This window comes from Phaseolus vulgaris, chromosome 9 (assembly GCF_051622355.1).
Source record: "Phaseolus vulgaris cultivar YP4 chromosome 9, ASM5162235v1, whole genome shotgun sequence".
Classification (NCBI taxonomy): domain Eukaryota; kingdom Viridiplantae; phylum Streptophyta; class Magnoliopsida; order Fabales; family Fabaceae; genus Phaseolus; species Phaseolus vulgaris.
The window spans coordinates 14,551,753-14,579,615 of record NC_143506.1 but is presented as its reverse complement, the minus strand read 5'-3'; the positions used below and the strand labels follow the sequence as shown (position 1 = coordinate 14,579,615).

Genomic DNA, 27,863 nt, shown 5'->3' with positions numbered 1-27,863 from the left:
AATGTCATGGATTCATGACCTAAAAATATCTCAATTTTCGTATTTTGAAAGAAAATTTCAAATCGACTATCTAGTAGTACGACATACAAATTAATCATTTGTTATATTATAAAGGTAAGAAAAATCCACAATTTTATTATGTCGTCTATTGTTCATTTTGGATTGAACTTTTCATGACGTAACTTTTACATTGTTGGCATAAATCTCTACATCTCTTTTTAACGATACACAAATGACAATGTACATCTTTGTCAAAAGGGCATAATGCGTGCCTTTTAGGTATTTATTCTACCAAAATTGATTAAATACAAATCGTGTAGAAAAATGAATAATTGAAGATAATAACAGCTCTACAGGCTCCTACATTTGCTGTTTTACATCACTGAAATTTTACGACATAAATATTACAGATAACACAAATATTATACAATATCTTTAGTTACCTTGCTTAACTCCTCGATTGCCATGCAAATGTAGACTGATGAATTTAGATTCAACCAAGGATAGCATTGAAGCTATATGATTTCAAAAGTGCTAAATGTTACTCCACATCTTACTTTTCATGTAAATCTTTTTTTGGAAGTAAATCAGACCTCCTGAACCATAATCTGGATCTCAAACCTAAAGCCAAAGGAAAAGTAATCAACATCAGCTACATGGAAATTTTACGTGGGTGTGTGTTTGTGGGTGTTCCTGTTGGTTACATCACTTAATTATACATGCACCTACTATATTTCTCTATGATGATGACCGACCGTTAACTTCTAACTGAAAATGAGACTACCAATCCTACTACCGATTATGTTGAACACTAGCTACCCCTCTCACAGAAACAAGGTATCACAGATTGAGCTGAAAATTTATTAAGATAGAATAAAGATTACCGATGGGATTTCTGGAGAAGAACTTCAACACCTCATCAATGACTATAACCTGCATAAGAAAACAAAGGATAGGGCACATGAATGAGTAGCACGACTCACCATCTCGGGAAAGATCCCCGACAATAAAAATGAACAAGTAATGAAATTGGGAAAGATAAAGAAAACTACATACAGGTAATGAAAGATAGAGGACAACTATCCAGTCAGCCCAAGATAACGGTGTTACCTGTCATAACAAATGGTGATGGCTTATGAACAGGATAATCAGAAAATCAAATGTGCATCACAGCTTTTAAAAATACTTACGGAGAAAAGAACCGATAGTGGGTGAACATATAAGATTAGTATGTGAAGAAGCATAGTGATGATTATAGAAACAACAAGCCACATGTTACTCCATGGAGGGATAACCCTGAAATAGGCAAACAAATATTTTCACATCAATTAAAAAATTGTTCCAGCAATAGCTTCTCTTTTATTTCCCAAATATAATTTAACAATAGGAGACACAATTCCTATTGTTGGTAGCATACACGTACAAAAATTCCCGTTAAAAACAATAGCAAGGTTCTCATTATGAATTTGTTTTCCAAGATTGAATAGCAGCTGATGCTTCTCTAAGAATTTCAACTTATTCCTCCACAATCACAGGGAATACATTGTTCAAGCTTTGTAGTCCATGCACACAAGTCGTTGATGAAAACAGAGTAAAGTAGAATACGCAAATGCAGAGCTTCGTTCCTAAAAATATAGAGCCCCATTTTTTCAGCTCAAACACCTCTTCAACACCTATTCTTAACTAAACATGTCCTAGGCACTGTTATCAAGAGTAAAAAGAAATTAAAATAAAATTATACGATAATTATTGCATGATGGATATTTAAGGTTTTTTATAGGACTTAATTAGTTCTTTTAACTAATAAGAGATAAGTTTCTGAGAATTTTATTGTGAGGAACGCTATAATATGAAAATGGTACAACTTAGTAAATTTATTTTTATACTGTGAATTATATAAATTCTAGTTCTTAAATTGAGAATTTTGCTTTGTTAATTATATATAAGTGGTTTGCCTGTCCCCTATATTCTGGAAATTCACCGTGTATCAATTTCCGTGTCATGTCTGATAACTATGCTGGAATCAGTGCTTCATGACGTCGCTTACAATTAACAGAATTTCCACTAATTCTCTCTTAATGTGGTCCAGTGAGGGGTATTATGTCGAATTTAACATTTTACTAATATCACGCAATATATTGTGTTTAGTGACTCTGATGAGCCTACTGACCCATAAGCTTTAAGCTCACGTGAAATATTTTATATTTACTGTCATCCATCTCATCCCATTAATATGCAGGAACCATGAAGGACCAAAATCCTATAATTAAGTCAAATTAAATTATATAAAATTACTTACAGAAGAGATTGATTTTCACTAAGATTGTTCAAAGCGTTGAACATCTCAACTACGACAAGCACAGTCATTGATACAGTAGATGGATGTCGATCATCAAATATACTGCATGGATACGTTGTCTCCCTGGTTGCGCAGGTATCAAAATTCATCTGGAAGAAGAGAAGAATTTAAACTAAGAATATCCGAAATAGATTTATTAATTATAAACAAAAAGAAATATTAATACCAGAATAAGCACAATCAATTTTTTTTCCAATAAAGCATTGTTAGTACCTACATACATGAACAATATGTATTTTCCAGGACTGAAACAGAAAAATTAACAAAACAATTAATCTCATTCACAATGTATGTGTTTTGATAGCAAATATTGTAGTTGGGTGTCAACAGTGATTTTTAACTCTTTCTATTTATGAAACATGTATTTTCAATTTTAAGGGTGGGGTTTAGGGTTTTTAACTCTTTCTATTTATGAAACATGTATTTTCAATTTCAAGGGTATCTCGCTACTTTCGAGATGATAATGTTAATGGGTTCTCAGTGATCTTATGGCTGTTTGAAGGGAGTTTTCATTTCTGATGTGGAAAGAAACTCAGCAGCCTCGCTAATTGTTACTTATTTTTATTTTATTTCTCTATCATGTTTGTGTATTTTTTTTTTGTCTTGGAGGATATCTTATCCTTCACGTGGTTTCACTTTCCCTCTTAATTCTAAATTTACTTTCTCTGTAAAACAATATTACATATTGAAAGATATAAAAGCCAAATTTAAGTTCAATAAGAAATATCCATTTTGCTTATCTATTTTCCACTGCCTTTTGCTTTAATTATTATGTAGTTGTGGAAATTTGGAGTTTTTTCAACGTTAATTCCATACATCAACTGCTTATAGCCTCACATTTCCTCAGGTGTTATCATTCTGAGTATATAAGATGCTCAAACTAAGGCACAGATCACAGGTGAGGACATGATACTATCTTACCAGTTCGGTGTATGGAAGTTTAGGGCCACCATCAGAATAAACAAACCACCAAATAAAGCCAGCAACAGTAGCAAGGCCAACATAAGCTGCATCAAACACAAGATAAACAACATTAGGATCTACTTTCCAAAAAATCATTGGAACACTAAATGACTAGTTGCAATACATGTTTAAAACTTATATTTTGATGTGATGCTTTGATTAAGTGTCTCGTATAAATATAATCACTGGGAAAATATAATTTTATACTTATCAATTCGTTATATAAATAGCAAGGTAAAAACTCCCTCAAAACCAGTTTCTAGTGACAATTATGCCTAAGACCCATTTGGATCTGTTGGGCCTTTTGCTCAAATTTTGTTCTTTTAGCTTAGTCTATACTCTCTTCTTTGACCTAGGAAAGCATCCTTTGTGACTTTCAGCCTTCATTGACAGATTTCAAAATCCATGGTTTCCTTGAATAATGGACAAATAGTTTCCGATTTGCACAGCCAGTTGACTAAAAAAATGCTTCTTTAAGATTTGAAGACTGGGTTTCCTCTAAAAGTAGGGTTGTGCAAAAAATTAAAATATTAAAATTTAATCCAAAATCATTCTGATCAAAATTACTTGAAATTCACTTTAATAGATCCGTTTCAAATCCAACCCAATTAATTGCATTTCAATTGGATATTTTTGGATTTTAGGAAATTCAAAATAAATGTTCAGTTAAGGTAATTATTTGTTGATTTCATTTTTTACTTGATGTATAAATTGCCCTGTGTTTTGCTTTCAATTCTCTTGTAACCATTCCCTTTCGATTGTTCAGATAGTAGAAGCTTTTAGTGAATCCAAAAATCATTAATTAATCCCTCAGGTAAGATACTTGAGACCCTGAACCCTTTCCTACTTTTGCAATAAGGTGTACTAGTCGTTAGAGTATTTTGCCCCAAACAGTAAACCTTCAGAGTATTCTACCAACCACAGTCAGACTGAGTTCCTTCATTGCCTAATTTTCTCTAGATTCCTTCTAAGCAAACGTATGCATTTTTGCTCCTACTTTTACAGGAACTGAAATCCAAAAGGGATAGAAATGGCCACTGATGGATATATAGCTGTTATTAATAAAAGTATTTATTCTTTTAATAATTATTTAGGTGGAAATGATAGGAATTGAGATCCAAGTGGGTAAGGAAGGATCCATAGACAGAGCTTTCAAACGAACCGGCCCAACCCAGAATTGCTACCCGAGTGAGTATGGGGCCAGCTACGGATACATTTTTAAAATGTGGGCACAATGACAAAGACTATAGTACCCTAACCATTGCCATCCCTACACAGAAAGCTAGGGAAGGGAGAGTGTTTGATGTGTAGGGGTAGTAGGGGTGGTCATGGATTGGATTTTTCAAAATCCAATCTAGATCCAATAAAATGGATTAAAATCTAGATTAAATCCACTTTATCAATTAGATTAAATCCACTTTGTCAATTAAATGAAATTCACTTTGTTAATTAGATTAAATCTATCTAGATATGGGTCCTGACCGACTTAACTTTTGAAAAGTTCCGCACCCAATTGGCTCAACATGTACTTTGACCCACTCAACTTGACATGGACTTTGACCCACTCGATTCGACATGGAAACTAGCCGACTCGGTTATACATCAACCAAATCCGACTCGACCTGGGCCTGGGTCGACTTGACTCTACATGGGTTCGGTGGCGAATCGACCTTAGCTCAGGGCGACACAGCTTGACATCGACCCGGGCCAACACCGATCGACATCTGCTCGGGTCTACTCTGCTCAACATCGACCTGGGCAGACTCCGCTCAAAATCAACCAAAGTCGACTCCCCTCGACGCCTAGGGCCGAAGTAGACCAATGTCGGCCTAAGTCGATTTCCAGAGTCGGCCCGTGCCGTTGTCGAGCGGAGTTGGCCGGGGTCGATGGTGGACTCCGCTCGACATCGGCCCGGACCGACTCCACTCGACATCGACCCTGGCCGACTCCCCTCGACATCGACCCAAGCCGACTCCCCTTGACATCAAACCGGGCCGACTCCGCTTGACATTGACCTGGGCCGATTTCGCTCCACATCGACCCGGGTCGACTCCGCTCGCCATAGACCTGGTCTGACTCCGCTTGCCATCGATCTGGCCTGACTCCACTGAACATCGACCCGGGCCGACTCCCCTCGACATCGACCATGGACGACTCCAGAAATCGGCCTGGGCTGACACTAGTCGACTTCGGCCCAAATCAACTCCGCTTGACATTGACCCGGGCTGATTCCGCTCGACATCAGCTCGGGTCAACTCCGCTCGACATCGGCCTGGGACGACTCCGCTTGACATAAGACTCGGGGCAACTATGCTCAAAAATCGACCCCAGACGACTCTACTCGACATTGGCCCGGACCGACTTTGCTCGACATCGACCCGGGCCAACTCTGCTTGACATCAACACAGGGTAACTCCAAAAATCAGCCTGAGTCGACCATGGTCGACTTCCGTCCTAGTCTTTTCCGTTTGACATCGACCTATGCCAACTCCGCTCGACATCGACCGAAGACGACTCTGAAAATCGGCCTGGGCCTTCTGCGGTCAATATCAACCCGTGGTGACTTCGATCGACATCGACCTGGGCCGAATCTGATTGACATCGATCAGCCCAGGCCGACTACCCTCGACATCAATCTAGGATGAGTCCGCTTGACCTTGACTTGTGCCGACTCCGCAAGACATCAGCCAAAGCTGACTCTACTCGACATTGTCCCGGGCCGACTCCGCTAGACATCAGCCTCGGATGACCTTGCTCAACATCGACCCTAGCCAACTCCGCTTGATATCGACACAAGGAAATTCCAAAAAACAGCTTGGGTCGACCCTGGTCGTCTTCGATCGACATTGGCCTGTGCCGACTCCGGTCGACATCGACCATGGACGACTCCAGAAATCGGCCCGGGCTGACACTAGTCGACTTCGGCCCAAGACGACTCCCCTCGACACTGACCCGGGACGACTCCCCTCGACCCTGACCCGGGACGACTCTGATCGAAATCGGCCCTAGACAACTCCGCTCTACATTGTCCTGGGCCGACTTTGCTCGACATCGATCTGGGTCGACTACCCTTGACATCGGCCCGGGCAGACTCTGGGGGTCGACTACTACCCTCGACATCGACCCGGGCAGACTCTGCTCAACATCGACCCGAGCCAACTCCGCTTAACATCGACACAGGGCAACTCCGAAAATCAGCCCGGGTCGACCATGGTCAACTTCCGTCCTGGTCTTTTCCGCTCGACATCGACCCAGGCCGACTCTGAAAATCGGCCTAGGTTGATTCTGGTCGATTTCGACTCGGGCCTTCTCCGGTCAACTCCGGTCGACATCGACCTGGGCCGAATCCGATTGACATCGGCCCAGGTTGATGTCCGGTTGACATCGTCAACCTGGGTCGACTCCCCTCGACATCAACCCGGGATGAGTCCACTCGACATCGACCTAGGTCGACTCTGCTCAACATTGGTCCAGGTCAGTTCCATTCGATATTGGTCGGTATGGGCAGACTCCGCTCGATATCAGCCTGGGCCGACGCCGTTCGACATCTGTTCGGAATGACTCTGCTCAACATTTGGAGCAGGTCCACGATGCTCAGCATTGTCCCTGGCCGTTGTCGACTCGAGCCGATGTGGCTCGACATGGGCTCTGACCGACACGGCTCGACATTGAACCGGGCCAACGCGGTTCGACAACATTCTGGGTCAATTCGGCTCGTCATCGGCCCAGACCGCCTGCTCGATATTGGTCCAGTCCGACTCGGGTCGACATGGGCCCGGGTCGACTCGGCTCGCCACGGGCCCTAGCCGATTCGGCTTAACACCGACCTTTGCCGACTCGGCTTGGCATTGTCCCTGGCTTACCCGAATCGACATCGGACTGGGTTGACTTAGCCTATACCGGCCTCGGCCGACGTAGCTCAACATCGGCCTCGCTTGATTCGGCTCGGCATCATCCATGGTGGAGTTGCCTCGGCTGACTCGACTGAACATGAGTTTAGGCCGACTTAGCTCAACATGGGCCCGTATTGATTCTGCTCAACCTGGGGTTGGGGCAAGTCAAAACCCAACCCAAAATCCAATTTGGATAAGACAAAAATGTATCCAATCATCTAATCCATATCCAAAAATATGGATTTGGATTTGAGATAAATCCATTTAAATGGATTAAAAGTAATAAGGGTTTGGATCAATTATGGATTGGATTTGGCAATTTGGATTTTCTGCCCACCCTTAAGGGGTAGTATGGCTAAGAGTCATTCATTGGTTTTGGTATTTTTCCCATGTTTATACCTGAGCTTGGAGAGATACGCTAAAGAGCTGAGAGCTTAATGCTCTTTCTTTCCATCTGTGTTTGCATACAGTTCCATTAATAAAATAGACTCTTATTTCTAATAGGACATTGTCCTATCAGAATATGCTCTGCAAAAGACTTTTACCTCTTGGATAACAAGTGTATAACTGAATTATGTTTGGTTTATATTTAGTATTAGATTTAATTAGTTTGTCAATCGGTGTTCTCACATCCTTTTGAGAACTTCTGTCCTCTGTTGACAGTTTTAGCATTTAGGCATAACAACGGACAAGTATTAAACTTTATATGGTCATTTTTCAAGACCAACCAATGTTACCTAGACTTCTCCACTGATCATACTTAAGCTGATAAACCTACATCTCTAGCAACCTATGGAGATCCTCTAGAATGGTTTGAGCAATCTGAGTCCTCCTGTTAAAACTAAGATTTATGTAGCAATCTATACCGACTTCTAAAGTGGTTTGAACCTGAGTCCCTCTAGTTCCACGATCTCCATTGTATATTGAACTCTTGATAATTCTTCTGTTGCTCTATTTCAATTGTCCTCTTAGGATCCTGGCGTCCTTTATCCAATTACTTCTTTGTTAATGGTACCAAGAACCTTCAGTACAAATTTTCCCAATTCGGTTATTTACCTACAATCACAAGGGATTGGCATTACCCATCTCTCGTCTCTCTAACTACCATATGTAACTGCATAAAAACATAAAAAGCAATGCTATTTTCTCAATAAAGAAGTCTTGCTGGAAAAATTAAAGAAGCAACGCCCAATGGGTATAATAAATGATACTCAGTCCATAAATAAAGATCGGATTGAGATTTCTAGTTACCTCCTATTACCAAATAGCGAAAAAAGAGCCAACCACTAACAACGGCTTCATTCACCTATACATTCAAAGAGAAATAAAAATAAAAATAAGAGGGAGATTGGGAAGGTTGTCTATTTATTTATTAATGAAATAGAAGGTCGACTAATGAATTATTAATATGGCACCTTTCTAGGCTTAGCCCTCATCACATCAGAGTCTTGTTTATTGAAGCCAATAGCAGTGGCAGGCAATCCGTCAGTAACCAAATTGACCCAAAGCAACTGGACCTGGTAGAAGTTAAAGGAAGAAAATGAAAATTTTCAAGTTATACTCTTCACTGGAACAAAAATGAAAATCTTATTTTTGTGCAATTACCACCGAAGAGACACTGTAATCATATAAAAGCGCATTAGTGACCAACTACCGGCTACAAAACCAGTATCCAGGAGCATAGAAGACATGCTCAATAAAAAATCTAGAATTTACACAGGTTTAAAATATGAATAAAATGCAGCATAGAATAGAATGAACATTTAGAGATCATCAACAAAAATATTGTATAACTCACAGGGGCTAGGGTATCCGGTATTCCAAGCACTGCAGCCACAAATATACAAACTACTTCGCCAATATTGGAAGAAATCATGTATCGAATAAACTGTTTTGTATTATTGTATATAGCCCTTCCCTCTGCCACAGCCTAAAGAGAAACAAATAATAAATTACACGGGGAAAATTATTTTCAACTCAAGAGGGAAGGAAAGTAATAATAAGAAGAAAAATTGAGTAGAAATTGATATATGCTATCATACCGCAACAATAGAGGCAAAGTTATCATCAGCCAGCACCATGTCTGAAGCACTCTATTATCAAATAGGGGAGCAAAACAACAAGTGTTTTAGGATTGTTGATTATTGACTAGACAAGAAAAAGATATAGGAGAAAAGCATAGACAGACGATGACACCTTAGCAACAGCTGTTCCTGAACCCATAGCAATTCCTATATCGGCCTTCTTCAGTGCAGGTGCATCATTAACTCCATCACCCGTCATTGCAACCTAAATTACTGACATTGTAAATTTCGACAAATTTGAAAGAAATTCTTCTGAATAGTTGCATAAACAATAACATCCATGATTATAAGGTTTCAATAAATTACAAGAAAAGATATCGAAAATGAACATCAACACAGTCAATCCAATACAATTAATGTCTGTTAGGGTATGCTTTTCCACACGCACTTATAGGAAAAGAAAACAAGAAAAGATGAAGTAAACTTTTCCACAAGCAAAAATTAGCTTATACTCCCTCGGTTCTTTTTTAGTTTATTTTTTTATGTTTAAATTTCAAGATAACAATTTTTTCCCAAGTATACCCTTAATATAATTAATATGGAGAGAGGAAAATTAGTTATAAAAACATAGAGAAAAAAATGTAATGATACATATATATACATTGAAATAAGAAAACTGAAAGGAGTATAATAGGTAATTCACTTAAAATTGCATTAAAAATAGAAAAATTAAATGCTTTGTTTGGGTGAAAAAACCTTAAGCGCTATTATAAAAGAACAAGGGTAGTATGTGAGTTAAAAATAATCTTTTAGAAGCTATATGAGAGTTTTTACAAATTAGCTTCCGGAAAAACTTATTTTAAGTTTTTTTCTTATTTTACTCTCTCAAAAGTGATATTTTATATTATATTTTAAGCTGACTTTTTTGAATGCTTTCTATATATAATAGAGATGTAAGGAGGTGCTGTTAGCATGGTCTGACACCTAAAGCAGGAGTATCATGATGTTCCATCATATTCTTTTGTGTATCCACACATCCTAATTGTGGTGTCAGGTATGCACCGTGGGTCAAAGAAAACCGGCAGGCCCAGCTATTTTTTCAACTTCTGGCATAAAACCCTTCAAATTCCCGCAGCTCACTTGGTTTTGGTAAAACGACCAGTTTGGTCAAACACACTTGATTTCATCATATACTGTTTTATACTTCACTTCTCTATACCCTCTTATGTCAGGTACTTTACCTCCATCCCTCCACTGAAAACACTTCACATGCCTTATCATTCACGGTTGCATTTTCCCCCAGGCCACTGATTTTCTACTCTGGCTCTGCTCCGTTGCAGCCACATGCAGTGTTTCTGGCACCACTTCATGCCTAAAGTAGTGATTTGGTACTGTAATCTCTTATTTGTTATGCTACTCTTGTCACTGACTTGTTAGTTATGTAACATAGTCATCCTTGTGTCTTTAAGATAGGACTTATGCTTCATTGTAGTTTTGAGCATTTATGCAGATATTATAAATTATTTAAGACCTTTTATGTTATCTTTGATATAGAGCTTCATTTAAGTTAAGATCAGCTACTCCACTTATGCTTCATTTTAGTTTAGGGCGGCATTTATGCAGATATTATAAATTATTTATACCGCATATGCTACCTTTGGTAGAGCGCTTCATTTAAGATCAGTTATTCCACTTTTGAATTCGGCTCAGAATCAAAACTACAAGTGTAAAATAATAATGAGGAGCATTCACCTAAAAGACTAATCCTCACAATCCATCAACTGAATAATGTGCCATACAACTATATGCTGATAAACACGGAGTTATGTAATTATAAAAAGAACACGAGAATTAAAGTGACTTGGAGATAAAAAACTTAAGAAAAACAATCACAAGGATAAAACACTACTAGTTAGTAATTACAGCTAATGTGCCATACAACTATATGCAGAGAAACAGAAAAGTTATGTGATTAACAAGAACATTAAAGTGACCTAGGGAGATAAGAAACTGAAAAAAAAAAATCACAGCGATAAAGCATTACTAGTTAGTAATTACAAATAAATTCTGATAAAGGAAGGAATCATACCACTTCATTCTGGTGCTGTAATGCTTCAACCAGGATCCTTTTATGAGAAGGCTCAACCCTAACATAAGTTAAACAACGCATGCAATTTTTACCATGAATTTTTTACGTCAAAAAGGTTGAACAAAGACAAAAATTGCTGTTTTATTCTGCAATTGTCTAACAATCAAATATTAAAGAATAGATATAAAACAGTATACCTAGTAAAAAGTGCCATACGTTGCAATGCTATAGTTTGTTGTAGTGCTGGAAGTTCTTCAAACTCAGAAGCAGTGTAAGAATGCTCAGCAAAATCTATCAATTGATCAAAAGCACCTATCTTGCGGCAAAGTGACTCAGCAGTGGACTGATTCATGCAGTATTAAGTAATTTTAGACAAGATATATGGAATGTTGAAGAGAAAGAAAACAATAAAGTTGGCAGGAGATTGAAACCTTGTTATCCCCAGTGACAACTATAACACGTATGCCAGCAGTCATACATGAAAGCATTGCATTTCTTACTTCATCTCGTGGAGGATCCAGCATCCCAACCTACATAAGGACAGAGAAGGAACACAAAAGAAAAGGTTATTATTTACTAGAGGAAGAATGTAAATATTGGAAAAGCTGAACAAAGTCAAAAAAGTACTCCCTCCAAACTCAAATATAAGCCAAATTAACTAATTTTTTTGCTTATTAAGAGAGTCAATATAATTTCATTCTACTAATCTCATTTAAAAAATAAACCTTCTTTCATTGGAAATTGATACCAATAATTTATTGAACAGATGATGTCTAGGAGTTTCATCAATCTAACTGTTAAACCATATATTGTGCATTGAAAAGAAAGCATACCAACCCAATAAATGTAAGATCTTTCTCATCATCGAAGGACAATGACTGTTGAACTGAGGGCATCCATTTCAGGGCCAAAGCAAGGCATCTTAATGTTTCTTTTCCTGCAAAACTGGCCAACAAATTTTGTCAAGTGTTAACAACACAAAAAAGGGAGTTCAAAAGACGGTCTAAAACTGGAAATGAACATAAGAGAAGAAACAACTAAATACACATTATTAAAGTCCAGAAGTTACAACAGAATTTCCAGAGAGGTAATATTGTTAGAAGTATTTGTTGGAGATCTCATATCAACTAAAGATATGGTTAAATTATAGCATATAAATGAATGCAAACTTCACCTTATAAGTAGGTTGAGTAAGGCTTAAAGTCTACTTTCTAAGATGGTATAAGAGTCATTCAGAGCCTATTCTAGTCAAGTTTGTTGGGACTATATTCTCACATGCTATTGGGTCCACCCTAGTCCCACGCACGAGAAGTTTAGTCCTCAGCATGAGGGTGTGTGTTGGAGATCCCACTTCGATTAGAGATATGATTAAATTATATTATATAAATGGGTGCAAATGCAAACTTCATCTTATAAGCCAATTTGGTGAGGTTGAGTTAGTCTTAGAATCCACTTTCTAAAAATATCTAAAGATATTATCTCATAATATGTAGAGTATCTAAGAATATATTCTTCTTTTAGATTTTGATTTGATTCCTTAAATCTGTATACAGACTACACAACAAAGTCCATTTTGTATAGATTGATGACAATAACTATATATAATCATAAGATATTTTATTTCTATATACATGACAATATGATATGCCTATAATTTATATTCTAATAAATCTGATTGTAATAAAATATTCCAACAATTTTAAAAATCCTAATTAAATAAGGAAATAAATAAAAAATATAAAAAGAAAAACAAAGCCTAAAAGATATTCTAAGATAGTCTAGAATATTCTAAGATAATATTTCTTATAATTCTAAGATTTGAGATTTATTGACCTTGACTTTTCCCAGTTGCACTGGCCTGGACTTCTCCCCTGATGCATTGGTCTCGACTTTGTCTCAATTTTTATGCATTTTAATTTTTAATTTGCATGGAGGTTAATTATCTTCTTGTAACAAGGTAAAACTTAGTAAGTTTCAGCTTGAGAAGGAGTGTTAGAAATATAAGAAATATCTACAGATATTATCTTAGAATATTGTAGAATATTTTAGATGATTTTTAGAATTTATTATTCTTTTATTTTTTGATCTGTTCCCCTATTAAATTAGTACTTCTATAACTATTGGACTATCAAGTTAGTTTCCGATTTACTAAATTTTTTTTTTATAGCCATATCATATTATATTTGTTATCATTAACTTATAAAAAATGGACTGTGTTGTCTTTCAGCATATCTTCCATCTAGTTTTAAATGGCCAAGTAACGCTGACATAACAAGGATAAGAACTGTGTGAAGCCATGCTTTATGTCTTCTCTACTGTAATAATCAAATAACTGCAATTATATAAAATCTTAACAAATGACAAAATATCTATTCAAAATTAGTATTAAATGTTTTCTTTATGTAAAGAATACAAAACTGAACTGACTGAATTAGTATTCCATTTTTTTTACAACGTTAACAAACTGATATCACTACTTTTTTCCTTTCACCAAAACTTAAGGTGTTTTGCCCCTAAAACTGAAGGACTCTATGTTGAAAATGTCTGGGTCAAAGATGTGAGTTAACTGAAAGAAAGTGACAGTGGCAACCTAAACTCAACCGTTTAACTGGTTAGATCATACAACAGACTGTCAAATCAGATTGTCACAAAAACTATGAAATTTAATTTTATACATGATAAAATATTTTTTTTCCTAAACATATGAGTAAATAAATAATTCAAAAACTTATTTTCAATTTAGTTTTTAGCATTTCCAGAAAAAGGCAGGGTGAACAAATTGCCCTCAAGCCAATTGTTCCCTCTTACTTCTCAAGGCCTAGCAGCAAGAGGGAAAGACATTACGTAGGTATGCAGGTTATATTTGACCTGTCCCATGCAGTGCTAGTGGTAACAGACATGGAATTATGCCCTTGCAAAGCAATCACTCATGCTCTGAATTTTGCTAATGTTTTTGGTTATTTTGATAAGATTCAGAAAGCAAGCGAAAATCTAGAAAACAAAGTATGGAATAGGCATATACAGATAAAATTATAAATAGCAAAAAATCAAATCAAATCAAACCTGTGGAACCTTGAGTCCAGCTCTGCCCGGATATCAGCGGTCAGTGGCACAGTGGAACCATCATCATTGCACAGAATGGTAGCACATCTAGGTATTATACTTTCTGGGGCACCTTTCGAGAACAAAATATGCATCTGGTTCCGGCTGCAAAGCACACTCATCATTTTACGATCTCGAGAAAACTCCAAAGCATGTATCTGCAAAGCATCACGTGTGAAAATAAATATACATAGCTCAATACGCAAAAAACAACCAATAGTAGATATATCCATTAAATTTCTTATGTTGGATGAAGTGGCCATCTCATCCTTGGTTTATGGCTGCATTAACCTAATATAGCTAAGTTTGTTATATTTTGTGTCAATATTAACTGTAACATCTCAATTCATTGTTTCCAACACAGTTCTTTGATAACATTATATATTCCCTTTTCTTTAAATGAAAACATCTGCTGTATGATCAATAGGCATGGAATTTTTTTCAAAAAACCTACTGCAATTTTTAAACATCCAAGTTTCCTAAAATATGTTAATGGACAAAGATAAATAGAAAATAGGGTTGAGAAAGAAACTTCCTAAATCTCACCTTTCTGAATTGTTCCTCCCAATAATGGTTACAGTAAGAAGCACGTTCATGCTTAGTCAGCATATTCAAGGCTGATGGCATAGAATTGAAACCAGGGAGACCAACCTACAAATAACACATGATCAAAGTATACTGAAGTAATGATGGGGGTTCAAATACAGGAAGAGACACAAGAAGGGAAAAAATACACACCTTTTCTGCCAAGACACGTAGTGCCACTTCAGTTGACTCACCAATTTTTTCATAATTCCCTTTATCAGGATTATACTGCAGGGTTGATTCATTGCAAAGAGCAGAACACATTGCCATGTGAAGAAGACAAGGCAATTCAGCAGGAAAGTCAAGCTGCAAAACAAGAAAATGCCACATTGTTTTAACTATAACAAAATTGCATACACCAGCGCATACACCTATTGGAATATCCTTAAACTATCCATTATAAGTTTATATTTTGACAATAAACATACAAAACCATCTGCGCTGCTAAATCATTGCCACCATCAGAGTTCTAGTACAGGGCAAAGTTGTGCTTCAAGGAAGGGTTTAATTCAATGCAATCATTTCTCATGTAAATATTTGCAAAGTAAAACAGCATGGATATCCACCACAAAGCATATACCAACTTCGCACACTATCCATATATCCATGAATATTTTAATTCATTGCAATCATTTCTCATGAAAATATTTGCTAAGTAAAACAGCATGGATATCCACCACAAAGCATATACCGACTTTGCACACTATCCATAGATCCAAGAATATTGTTTTGGGATTAAGGTTCCTTCCTTATATTATCAGTAATTTACTTAGCCTTAACTGTGATGCGTGTTTTTTGCTTGTGCGTAAATGCAAAAGCACGATAATTAAAATACTCATACCTGCATCCCTGTACTGTCAAATATTATGCCTTCAGGTGCATATGTTGTTCCGCTGACACTGTATTCAGAAACAACAGGGCCACGATTTGCAGATTCAACAACACATACCTGTGCAACAAAGCATAGGATTTGGTAAAGGAAATTGTTAAAAGTCATTCATAAGCATCCAGGAAAAAATGTCAAGCAAAAATAAAAGTATTCCGTAAATTGAAACGTATAGTGGAAGCTTCATAAGATTAGGACACATTTTTGGAATTACTTTGTTTACATTGCAACATGTAACAAAATTAATAAAAATTGAATTTACACGATGAAACATACATTGGAAAGCAATGTGCATAACAATTTTGTATCATCCTGAACCTAACAACAATAATATGTGTGCATATGCCCCTATATGCAGCAGTTGGTATCAGGCTTGATTAAAATATGACAGGACTGAAAGATGAACATCATAAAGCATTTTATAAATGAAAAATGGGGAAGTGGGGGAAGAGAAGAGCTTAATAGTTCATAAACTGAATACTACTCAGACCTTGAACATCTAGAAAGAAGCAGATTTTCTCACAAACTCTATTAATATCACATATATAAAATTCCTGAATAAAAAGAGAGGTTAAAACATAATAGCAGTGAATGAGGTTATTATTGATTCAAAATGTCTCATCTAAAACACAACCAAAAAATAAGCATCAATTAATCAGGACAGAGTTCAATGAGGATGGCACAATCCAATGCGAACCTTGTGGCAACACGAGAACTCGCAAAAAGGACAAATGAGTAAATTTTAATTTCATATTTTCAATGTCAAGCAGAACTCACCTTCGCAACTGACATCATATTAGTAGTTAGGGTCCCAGTTTTGTCACTGCAAATAACAGTTGTGCAGCCCAATGTCTCGACCGATGGCAGGGAGCGAACAATGGCATTCAACCTAGCCATACGCTTTGTTCCAAGAGCCAAACACCTATTATAAAAGAAAATCAATCAAAACAAAATAGGAAAAAGAAAAACTCACTAGATTAACTTTCCATCACATTGATGAATATACGCTGTTCTCTAACCAAAAAGTCAAACATAGCATCTCAGCATATCATGAGAAGTCTCCAGTCGGTAGGGAGGGAATTAGTAATTCTGTTTAAGGACTAAGCAGGTTTCAATAGCAGAACAGCTGGTTTGCTAAGTTTATTAGGCATTTGGCTTCTACTTGGTGGTATAATGTTTAGGGCAAAACACAACCCTTCTAAGGGTTTTTCCACGTGAATATGTTGAGGAATTTAGCAGCTTTGGTCTATTAACTTTTTTAGTCTTTTTCCATTATTGTAAGGAGGATTCTTAAACTCCAAACTTACAAAAAATTCACAATGAATTTCTTCTTTAGCAAAAGAATTCTTGCGTAAAAAATTAGTAATAGTGCCCAGAATACCATTGTAAAGTATAGACTACACAAAAATTAAGTAGAGATAATTAAATTAGATAATGTGGGTTAGGTACACAAAAGGACAAAGAAACAGCTTATAGACACGTGAGATTATGAGTTTTAAGATAGTTAATAAACAAATATTTTATTAAACATCTAAGTAAATGATAGTGATTGAAATTTGAGTTTAATAGGAATTGGAATTCTCCCTTTCAGCTCATAAAAAGGAAATAGTAATACCTCAAGGACATCACTCATAAAAGAGCCTTAAGAAATGCTGCCTGATGGTTTGTTTCATTCTTAACATATTTTTTTTACAAAAAAAAATGAAAAATAAATCATATTTGAAGAAGGACATTAACTCCCAAAATTAAGAACACTATAATATATGCAAAACAAATTTTAGTTCACAAGCCAAAATATGAATATCTTATTTTATATAATCAAAATTAAGATATTTGAAATATATGATGGCTTCTAAAGAAAAAAAAGAAAAAAAGGTTTCTAAACTCACGTTGTCACAACTGCAGGGAGCCCTTCTGGAATTGCTGCAACTGCCAGAGCAACTGCAATCTAGCAGGAATATGATTAGAAGTTAAGAGATTTTCATGTTCACAGGACAACATGATATATTACCAACTTTACACCAAGCACAATGAGAGACTAAACATAAAACAACTAAGCAGTACATGCAAATAAAAACAATAGAAGACTACAACATGATGCCTAGGAAAACAGAATACAAGAGTAAATGGAAATCATGATAAAGATAAGAACAATGCTCATTTGAGAACAAACCTTAAAATAATGGATTGCACCTCTCAAGAAACCACCATGAGAAGGGTCACGAAAGTGACCAATATTTACAATCCACACCAAAACACAAATCCCTGCTATAACCTGTAACAAAGAAATACAGGAACCACCACCATCACAATTTAGAAACAAAAGAAGAAGCGGGCTTCAAAGTTAAAACTTTAACAATAAAAATAATTTGTTACATAAAAATATTCCTCTGATATATTTTACTTTTTGAAGCTGATAATACATAGGTTCAAATGAGCTTTCCTGTTGAATGTCAAAACAAATGAAAAAAAGGCAACGTGGTTTTATCACAGACACTATAATTTAATTTTTGAATCATGATTTATAATTTGTATGTACTGAATGGTAAGATTTAAAGGCAGCGAAGAATTACTTCAAATATATATCCTATAATTGAAATACAGTATTCATTCAATTAAACTAGACAAAGATAAAAAAAAAAACAACTTAAGCAAAAGTCCTACAAAACTATTAGTTATATGAGTTTGGGAAGCCTAATTTTAGAAGAATGCAAACAAAACAATTAAATAGCTAAATAGAGAACGTGCATTGAATTAGTGACAAATAAAGCAGTGGATTGTCAAATAGGATAACTTCACAAGTGCTCTTTCAATTCCTCTGGATTTAAAAATTTAAGCTCACATCATCACATGACTTCTAATTTTTTTGTCAGAAGTAAAAATATCAATCATTGAATAGTGTGAATTGTATTGATAATATGAAATTACATGGATTCATTCTTATAATGTAAGATGCAAAGTCATTTAAGAATCAACTATAGATACAAATTGGTACGTTACCAAATTATAGGAAGTTGTAAGATTCAGATTGTTAAGTCGAAGATTATGATAGCCCAATCTCAACATTTCAAATGGTACTGCTGATAACGACTAGATGTACTAGACTGACCAACCAAAAATGCATAAACAGTTGTGTTGCTTATCTGATCAATTATTATAAACAGTGAAACATGCAGCAGAAGAAGCAGCCCCAACATTTGAAAAACAAGGTTCCCAAACTGAAGGGTTACATTTATTATCAATAAAAATTCTTTGCCCTGCGTCAAATGAACTATTATATTAAACACCAAAAGCAGGTGAGAAAAGGTAAAGTTGTCTTATCAAAGACACTATAATTCAATCCCAAACTCCCAATCTTGAGTTTTCAGATGGAACTGTTAATACCAAGTATATTTAGCAGGCTGACAGACCAAAAATACATTAACAGTTGTGTAGCTTGTCTGATTGATTATTACAAACCATGCAATACATAGCAGAAGAGCAAAGCAACCCTTAAGTTCGTCTTACAGAGTGGTTTAGCTCTAATTAAACCCTACAAAATTGGTTTATTAGACGAGGATCTCCCCCACTTTATTTTGACACTATCTCTAATAGATGTAAGACTTGAGTTTTCCCAATATACTCCCCCACATCCAATACTATTTAGGCTTGGTACTTGTATAACATGGTGAGTGACTTATAATGGACATAAGATAGATTTTGATATTTTCTTACAAAAGTAGTTTATATCTAACTTAACCCTATAAAACCGATTTGTAAGGTAAAGATTGAACCTACTTATATACAATATATTTTGGAATTATATTTAGTTAACGAGAACTTGGGTGTTCCCCAATAGTTTGAAATACAGTGAAATCAGAGAACTAGCAATCACCTTGGCCAAAAAGGTACCAAACTCGTCCAGCTTCTTTTTCAATGGTGTTGCCTCCTGCAACCAATCATAAAAAAAAGTAACCACTTCTATTGTGTCAAAAAAGTAAAAAACAACTTTTCTTTTACATGTATCAAGAAAGAACACAAATGCACAAGAATCAAATAAAGGTCCAACGAGTAAAAGGATCAATGTGACTAAAATTCAATGCTTACATCCTCGGTTCGCAACATTGAATCTCGTATGCTGCCCATAGCCGTGTTAGGACCAACTCCCACCACAACAGCTCTTGCCCTACCAGCAACCATTACCGTACCCTGGCAGTGAAAATAAACTCTTTTATAGGAGGGAAAAAGATAAGAGTTAACAGAAACAATCCAAATGACACAAGGCTTCCACCCAAATTACAAGAAACAGTCCCTTTAACTCGCCGTGCTTACTTAAATATTCAAAAGTTGGATGCACAGAAAGTACAAACAAAAGAACACTAATGCAAACACAATGTTATATTGCTGTGATTCGTGTACCTTTGAAATTTCTGAAGACAACCATCAATGTAGATATCCATCATGTTTAATGTCCAATAGTAGTTAATTTCAATTTTATTTGTAAGTAGAAATTACAAATAATAAAATATTTTGGACTAATGCTATGCATCATGTTCTATCTTTTTTATTAACTATAACTTCATTTAACGATTTTATAAATTTTAAGATTGAATGTTTTTATCATATGTCGAATTTCATCTATTAAATTTAAATTAAATCAATTTTTCAGCTACTTATAGGTTCTTTTCCAGAATAAATTACTTACAGTATTTATTAAAATAAATGATGATGGATTCTCAATTTACTAATGCTTTTTATATATCCTTAAAAACAAAATCATCATGTTCATTCTTTACAAAATTTAAAAATCACAAAGTAATTAATTTAAATATTGACCACCATTGTTCAATTGCAAATAAATTTCAATGAACAATATATAAATATAATGATTATCACAGGTAAATAAATTTCACTTATTGTGAGCATATGTAGTCCAGCATGTTTTGTAGGCACGTGTCTCAATTTTAAGTAATACCAATTGATCGTAAAGATCACAAACATTGAACTGATTCAATTAGCACAAATGAGAAAATGCTACAAAAATTGCAGGTCAAAATCCTCTCAAGAATCAAAATTGCATATAAATTTAGTTCAATAACTTAAAATAAACTAATCTATGCAATGTGGCCATGAAGCCTCAACCAACCAAAACTAGTAGCTAAAATGTTTAATTAAAAGCTAAAGTGGTTCTATTAAACAACTCTTAAACTTGTCAATTACAAAAAATTTATGAACAAGCAACACCAAACCAAATTTTCTACATCAACAAAAAAATCTTTAAAAGATTAGATATACCTCAAAACATAATTATGAATTGCACTTAAAATATCCAAACCGTTAGTAGTCTAAAGAACAATTTAAAACCTCATTAGCCACATGCTGGTTGAACAAAGAAAGCAAGCTTCATACCGAGAACAGAATATTTGTTTTGTCTTGGTATACAGCATTTGATGTTGTGGTTGTTTTCAGCTCTTTCTCCACGGAGCTGCTCTCACCTACAATCGGCAAAGAGAATTTGATCCCATTAAACCAGTGAGATGTCAGAAGATACATATAACCGTGTTCAATATACAATTATTCATACACATAGGTTTTGCCTTAAACAGACATAGCCTGTTTCCCAAGCACAAGATGAGGAAGTGAGATTGACATATTTAACTAACAACCTTTCTGAAAGTATTGTCTGGCATCCTGAAAGCTAATTTTAAAGGTAAACTTTGCCACAGGGCCATTAATTAGGCCAAAAGGAAAGTACTCTAATGAGTAGCAATAGTAGCAGCAGCAAAACTTGTTTAGCCAAAAGAAATTTTAAAAATGTCTTGGCCAAATTTGTTAGTTGAACAGTAAAAGCAACCCAGCATAAAAGGAGTCAAGCTAGACCCCGATGAACTTCCTAGTCTGGTCCCACTTGCTCACACACATCGCAATACCAAAATATAATCAGGCAAAACCATATACTAGAGAGAGAAGTATTTTCAATTTTTTTAAAACAGGGGTTTCTATAAAAGAAAATCAGTTTTTTTTAAGGGGATTATTCTAGTAGTCAAAATTAGGAAATGAGTTTAAGTCTGACCTGTTTTTACAAAATTGGCTTGTGAAGTGAGGATTGCACCCCACTTATATATTATAATTCACCTTTAATCTTAGTCGATGTGAATCTCCAATACATCCTCTCACGCTGAGGAATGAACATCTCGAGCATGGTCTAATAGGAGCTCAATAGTGATGGCACAACAATCCCAATAAACTTGGCTAGGATAGGCCCTAAATGACTCGGATACCATCTCAGTAAGTGAGTTTATGCCTAAGTCAACCTCACAAAATCGGCTTGAAGGAGAGGATTGTATCTCACTTATATTATATTTTGGCCTAATTCCTAGTTGATTTAGGATCTCAAGTAGTTAATTTATCCAAACTAACAAGCTAAAACTATTGATTAATCAACAAGGTTAATATCAAATATTACTTAAAAATCAGAACATAAGTCACCTACAAAATATTTCCTCTTATGGATCATAGAAAGATATGCAGATAAATCGATTACATCATTAATTCACAAACAGTTACCTAAATTGTCAACATGTGAGGGTATGTAGTACATTTTCATTCTTTTCAGACACAACCACACGGATGAAGTGATTCCTAGGTGGAAACATTCAATAGTTCCATTCACACCATACTATATGTACAGCAAGAGTACCTGTAAGAATAGCTTGATCAACACGCACTTGATTGCTTAGCATCTCAATCATCCTCATATCAGCAGGAATTTTGCAGCCCACTGTTTAATTCACAACCAGAACAGATTCAACTTTCAACTTTCAAGGATTAAATACTCAACTAAGACAGTTTGCTTATCAGCTTACCAGAAACCTCCACAATATCCCCAGGAACAAGTTCATTTGCAGGAAGTATGGAAAAACAACCTACAAGAAATAGACTCTACGTTCAAAATTTGTACCAGAACTTCTAAGATGACAAGCTTTAACCAATTCAATAATAAAAAAAGAAAACACCACAGTATCATGTAGGCAGATAGAAGAAAAAAAACAATTAGAACAATATTGTTAACTATTAGGGGGATGCAGAATGTGCCCCAGTGGAAGCAAGGGTTTGAACTGGCACTATCCTTGTTGCAATCTTACTCTCTGCACTAGTGCTCCAGTGGTCTTCTTTAGTATGTGTCCAAAATCATCTTACTTAATTTCCCATGTTTTCCACGATAGATGTCATACCAATATCTCTTGGTGGTACACAGTCCATTCATATCATTTTCTTTCTTGTGTGACTAAACATAAATCTTAACAATCCCATTTGTACTACTTCCACCTTTTTCTCTTGTTTCTTTAAAATTTAACATTCACTACCATAGACTATAATACGATGGATAGCAATATTGTAAAAATTACTTTTGACTTAGGTAAGTTCTTTGCAATCATAAATAAACCCTGATAGCTTCCATTTTAATCTTCGTACTTGTATCCTATGTATGACATCCCCATCATTTTAACCACTATTTTATAGTACTAACTCAAGATATTTAAACTTCAAACATTTTCTCGCATTTTTACTTCCAAGGTGGTTCTTTTGTCTCTTGCTAAAATTGAAACACATATACTCTGTCTTATACTACTTAAACAAAAAAAACCCTTTGTTTCCAAAGTCTGTCTCCAAAACTCAAGTTTAAAGTTTAATGCTTCACTTGATACAATATGTAATTAGGCACAATCCTTTGTGTGTCCCTGGTAAACATATTTAAAGACTAAATTAAAAAGGACTTAAGGTTGAGCCTTTATGTAATATTATCCCAGTAGCAAAGTCCTTCATCTCACCTCGTAGAATTTGTTCTCCACATTCTTTGTCTCTTGTCTTTATGTATAATTTAATTGTACAACTCATAAGTTTTATACATTTAAATTTTACACAACTTCGAATTTTTCCCTTTTACTAGAATATAATATTGGGGAAAATGCAAGTCTCGCATTGGCTGTAGAGATGGTTAAAGTAGTATATAAAGTGAAGGATAACCCTCACCTCATAAGCCAATTTAGTAGGGCTGTGTTAAGTTGTTATAAACCTAAATTCTAAGATGACATTAGAGTTTATCCTAGATTTATTTTTGGATCAGTTGTCAGGGGCATGAAGGGGAGTATTGGAAAGTTCCATTAATTGAAAAAATACCTTGCCCACGTTGGTTGCAACCTCTTAAGGGGGATTGTCTTAATTGAAACTTCAAGGATGGTGGTTTATTCTCACATCGACAAAATATATGGCTTAAATAGAGCTTATAAAGCTTAAACAATCCACATCTTACAAGCCAATTTTGTAGAATTGACTTAGGCCTTAACCCCTTACCTATATATACTACCTATTTCAACCTTATATCTAAACAATGTGGGATTTGGGTTTTTTACAAGACACCTCCATGCCCAATACTATTTGGATTGATGCATGGACAATATGGTAGACAGTCTAGTATAGGAACAACAACAGACTATAATACCATCTTAGAATTTGGACTTAAGACTTAGCTCGACTCTACAAAATTGGCATAAAATTTGGACTTAAAGACTTAACTCCACAAAATTGGCTTGGGAGGTGAGAACTACTCAAGCTTAAACTCTATTTAAGCTATATCTCAAGTAGATGTTGAAATAAATCACCACTCTTGAAGCGACAATCAAGACAACCCCCCAAAAACGCTGCAATCCTCTACTCGTAAGATATTTTTGTAGATTTCAAGATCTCATTAAATAGTTTAAGGAGTAAAATTAAAATATTGTTCTCCCACACACTTAAAACTATCACAAGAATAACATCCAGAGCAACAATTTTCCCAATTATCCATCTCCTCTTAAGAGCCTCTTTTACCACTCTAATTTCAATTCTATGATAGTAAGCAAAAATGTGTTTATCCTCTTGGTTTCTAGTCCCTTTTTATCATTGAAATTCTTATAAAAAATTCTCCTATCCCTCTTTGATATCTTGATCATGACCAAAACTTTGCCTTGTTTATTCTTAATATATTTTACTTGATCCAACTCTCTAGGTTTCATTTCTCTATTTTTGGCAAGCTTTAAAATCTTATGTTCTTCATTATTTGTCCTAAGATCTTTGTTTATTGATTTATTAATTATTAAAGAATAAAATCATTCAAAAGAAAAACAAAGAAACAAAAGAACAGAAGACATTCTCCAACAACAAAAAACACACACCCTAAGAAATTCAAGTAAAGCTTGCTAGTCTCAGGATATATCTTTTATAAATTCTTCAAAAGTTGGAATCAACGGAGCAAACAAAACCAAGATGAACACTTTGTCCTATATAAGAGGAAACAACAATGAATTACCCTTAAAACTATTTTATCCTTTATTTAAATAATGCTTTTTTTACTAACCAGAGCTATTATACAAAACAAACACATAAGTTATGCTTAAAACTATTTTATCCTATATTTACATAATGCTTATGTGAATACCCAGAGCTATTATACAAAATAAACACAGTTTCACGAGGATTAACCTCGCCCTATCCAGCCACACCCCAAAAATAGAAGCAGAGAAAAGACAAGACCATGAGAAAAAAGTAAAGTAAATTACTAGACAGTTCCTTTAGAGTTAAGAGCTCATTGAGATTAGTAAACTTTTACCAAAACTACCACAATTAGCTAGATATGCTGTAGAAAAATTTAACATGAAAAAAAAATCCAACATAGAAATTCTGAATAATTATCTTTTACTAAAACACCACCCATTAACACCATATATAATCATTAATAAAGTGCCACAAAGCCACTATAGTATTATTCATGCTACAAAAAATTAGACAGATACAAAAGTTTGTTACCATTACGCAAGACAGTTGCCACATCAGCTTGATAGGCACGCAGCTCCTAAGACAGTATAAAAGAGAAAGGAATAGATAAAAAGTGAGCTCAACTTGACACAGCCAAAACAAATAAAGATAATTTAATTTAACAAGTTTTCATTAGGCACATGGAGAATTTGAAGAACAAATTATAAACAAATTCAGCTCGAGTCCTAAGTTTATGAAAATTGCTCTTATGAAAATGAAATCATTTTTGACAAACATCATTTAGAGCTCCAAATTTATCAGTTTCAAATTTACCTCCAGAGCTTTTTCAGCGTTTGATTCTGTAATCACTCCGACTGCTGCATTTGCTGCCAATATCATCAGAATAACCTATGCATACAACACAATTTATTTTCTATAAAAAAAATTACTGAAAACAAAATCAATCCATGTTCAGCATTAATGTTACTAGTTGATAAGCCTGGCTTAAGAAATAGTGTAATCAAATAGAAAAATTTGGTATATTCTCTAGTTCAGAAAAGTTTCAGTAAAAATACACTTGTCATGAGTTTACCAATTACACAAGAGGTCATGCAGTCTTGTACAAATGTACACAATAAGTAGCAAAAGAACTCATTTAGCTCACAATCTACAGCTTCTATAAAAAGGATACAGATTTTTTACAGTGTCGCGCATCATTGTTTCAAAGAACTATTAGAAAAACTAATTCTTTACCAAATAAAACTGTTGTCAAAAATATCATACTCGACATATGAGTGCAAATATATCTTACGGAAGGCTCCAGAAATGCCATCAAGCCTGTTTCTCCATTAACTAAAGCCAGAACAAAAGATATAAGAGCAGCTGCAATTAGTATCTTTACAAGCAAATCATCAAATTGCTTCAAAACCAATTTCCAAAACGGAGCTCCTGCATATTAAATTTGATGAGATTTAGTAACAACGAGAACTATGAAATCTAGTGAGATAGAGCCATGAAAACCTGAATTGGCAATAGTATATGAGATGAGGTTCAAACCAGTTACACTATCATTAATAGGATTTTATGAATGATCCGCAAATTACTTAGCATCCAATATAATACAGTAAATATAAAAACTCTTTTTCTATAACTTGTCAAAATCAAATACCAAGAACTAACATTTCCATTCAAGCAGAGCAAATGAAAAGCACTAAGTTGCCTAAATTACATAATCAACAAAAGTGTAAGGCAGGTACAAACTCCAATACTTACTTTGATCTTCAGGAAGCACTGTGTAGCCGTCACCATGCAGTAAGGGAAAAAGAAAAGAAATATTAATAGGCAAACAAAGAAGATTGTTGAACAAAACTGGTGACAAAGATGCAATAGGTAAATTTCTCTTGTCCACCTAAGAAACAGAGTTAAATATACACGGCCCTACAGAAGACATACCGTTATTCCCATAAAGTCTAGCATGGTGTACCACCTGGAAAATAAGAGCGATTTAATCATTTGAAACCATTAACAGCATAATCGGGCTTAAAGAAAATACGAATGATAAATATGACAAGGAAATGAAAGGAAATTGAAGCACCTCAGCATCAGATAAACCCTTAGTCGGGTCCACTCCGAAGAAATCGAGGACCTAACAAAATTAACAACAATAATCATCGCTTTTCAGAGGAACATTCAAATATATAACTGGGTTCTAAGAATCTCTGTGTGAAGAAGTCGATGCAGAGTTTAGTAATACTGCTATGAGAGACAAGCATGCAAGCATGTGTGATCATAGATTTTCAACATTATCATGTTGCGTGATCAAGAAAACACAATAAAAAATTGGCATTCCGATGTCTTCTATGATTTTAGACTAAAAATAAAAGAATGTATGATTCAAGATTTGTTAAATGAGAATTGTGAAGTGACAATGAGATTTGGTGTTTGTTGTAGCGGCAACGAAAATGGAGAAAGCAGAAGGAAGTTACCTCGGGAATAGATCTGGCAAATGCGTCCTCCATTGAAGAACGAAGAATTGGATCGGAAACGAGAGCTTCGAGGCTCAGGCTTTGGGTTACACTTTACTTGAAGATTCAGAGAGAAAGAGGAAGGGAGCACGTGAGTTTCATGTCATGGTGCACACACAGTAACAGTAACCAGGAGTGCTCCCGTATTACTAATACTGATACTC

The 27,863-nt window shown here is 35.2% G+C and overlaps 1 protein-coding gene across 6 annotated transcripts; it reads right to left on the bottom strand.

The window, feature by feature from the left end:
- Positions 1-115: 115 nt before the first annotated feature.
- Positions 116-27,863, bottom strand: ECA3 (endoplasmic reticulum-type calcium-transporting ATPase 3). 6 transcript variants are annotated; one of them, XR_016515822.1, is made up of 35 exons: positions 27,661-27,863; positions 27,270-27,320; positions 27,128-27,161; positions 26,948-26,965; positions 26,487-26,623; positions 26,009-26,083; positions 25,727-25,772; positions 22,747-22,806; positions 22,581-22,661; positions 21,290-21,375; positions 19,988-20,089; positions 19,776-19,829; positions 18,075-18,176; positions 17,791-17,849; positions 16,679-16,823; positions 15,857-15,964; positions 15,169-15,321; positions 14,977-15,081; positions 14,392-14,588; positions 12,162-12,273; positions 11,760-11,858; positions 11,526-11,671; positions 11,329-11,386; positions 9,412-9,504; positions 9,258-9,308; positions 9,014-9,145; positions 8,631-8,732; positions 8,467-8,521; positions 8,104-8,271; positions 3,281-3,366; positions 2,300-2,448; positions 1,191-1,296; positions 1,057-1,110; positions 885-933; positions 116-621 (listed from the first exon to the last, which is right to left on the bottom strand). XR_016515822.1 is itself a non-coding variant. In XM_068624628.2 (34 exons), exons 1-34 carry the CDS (start codon positions 27,691-27,693, stop codon positions 554-556), a joined length of 3,006 nt encoding a protein of 1,001 aa, XP_068480729.1. In that variant the 5' UTR covers positions 27,694-27,863; the 3' UTR covers positions 116-553. The 6 variants fall into 6 exon arrangements, 1 of the variants encoding a protein (XP_068480729.1); XR_016515826.1 differs by having other exon boundaries at positions 12,166-12,273; XR_016515823.1 differs by lacking the exon at positions 8,104-8,271 and having other exon boundaries at positions 9,412-9,512.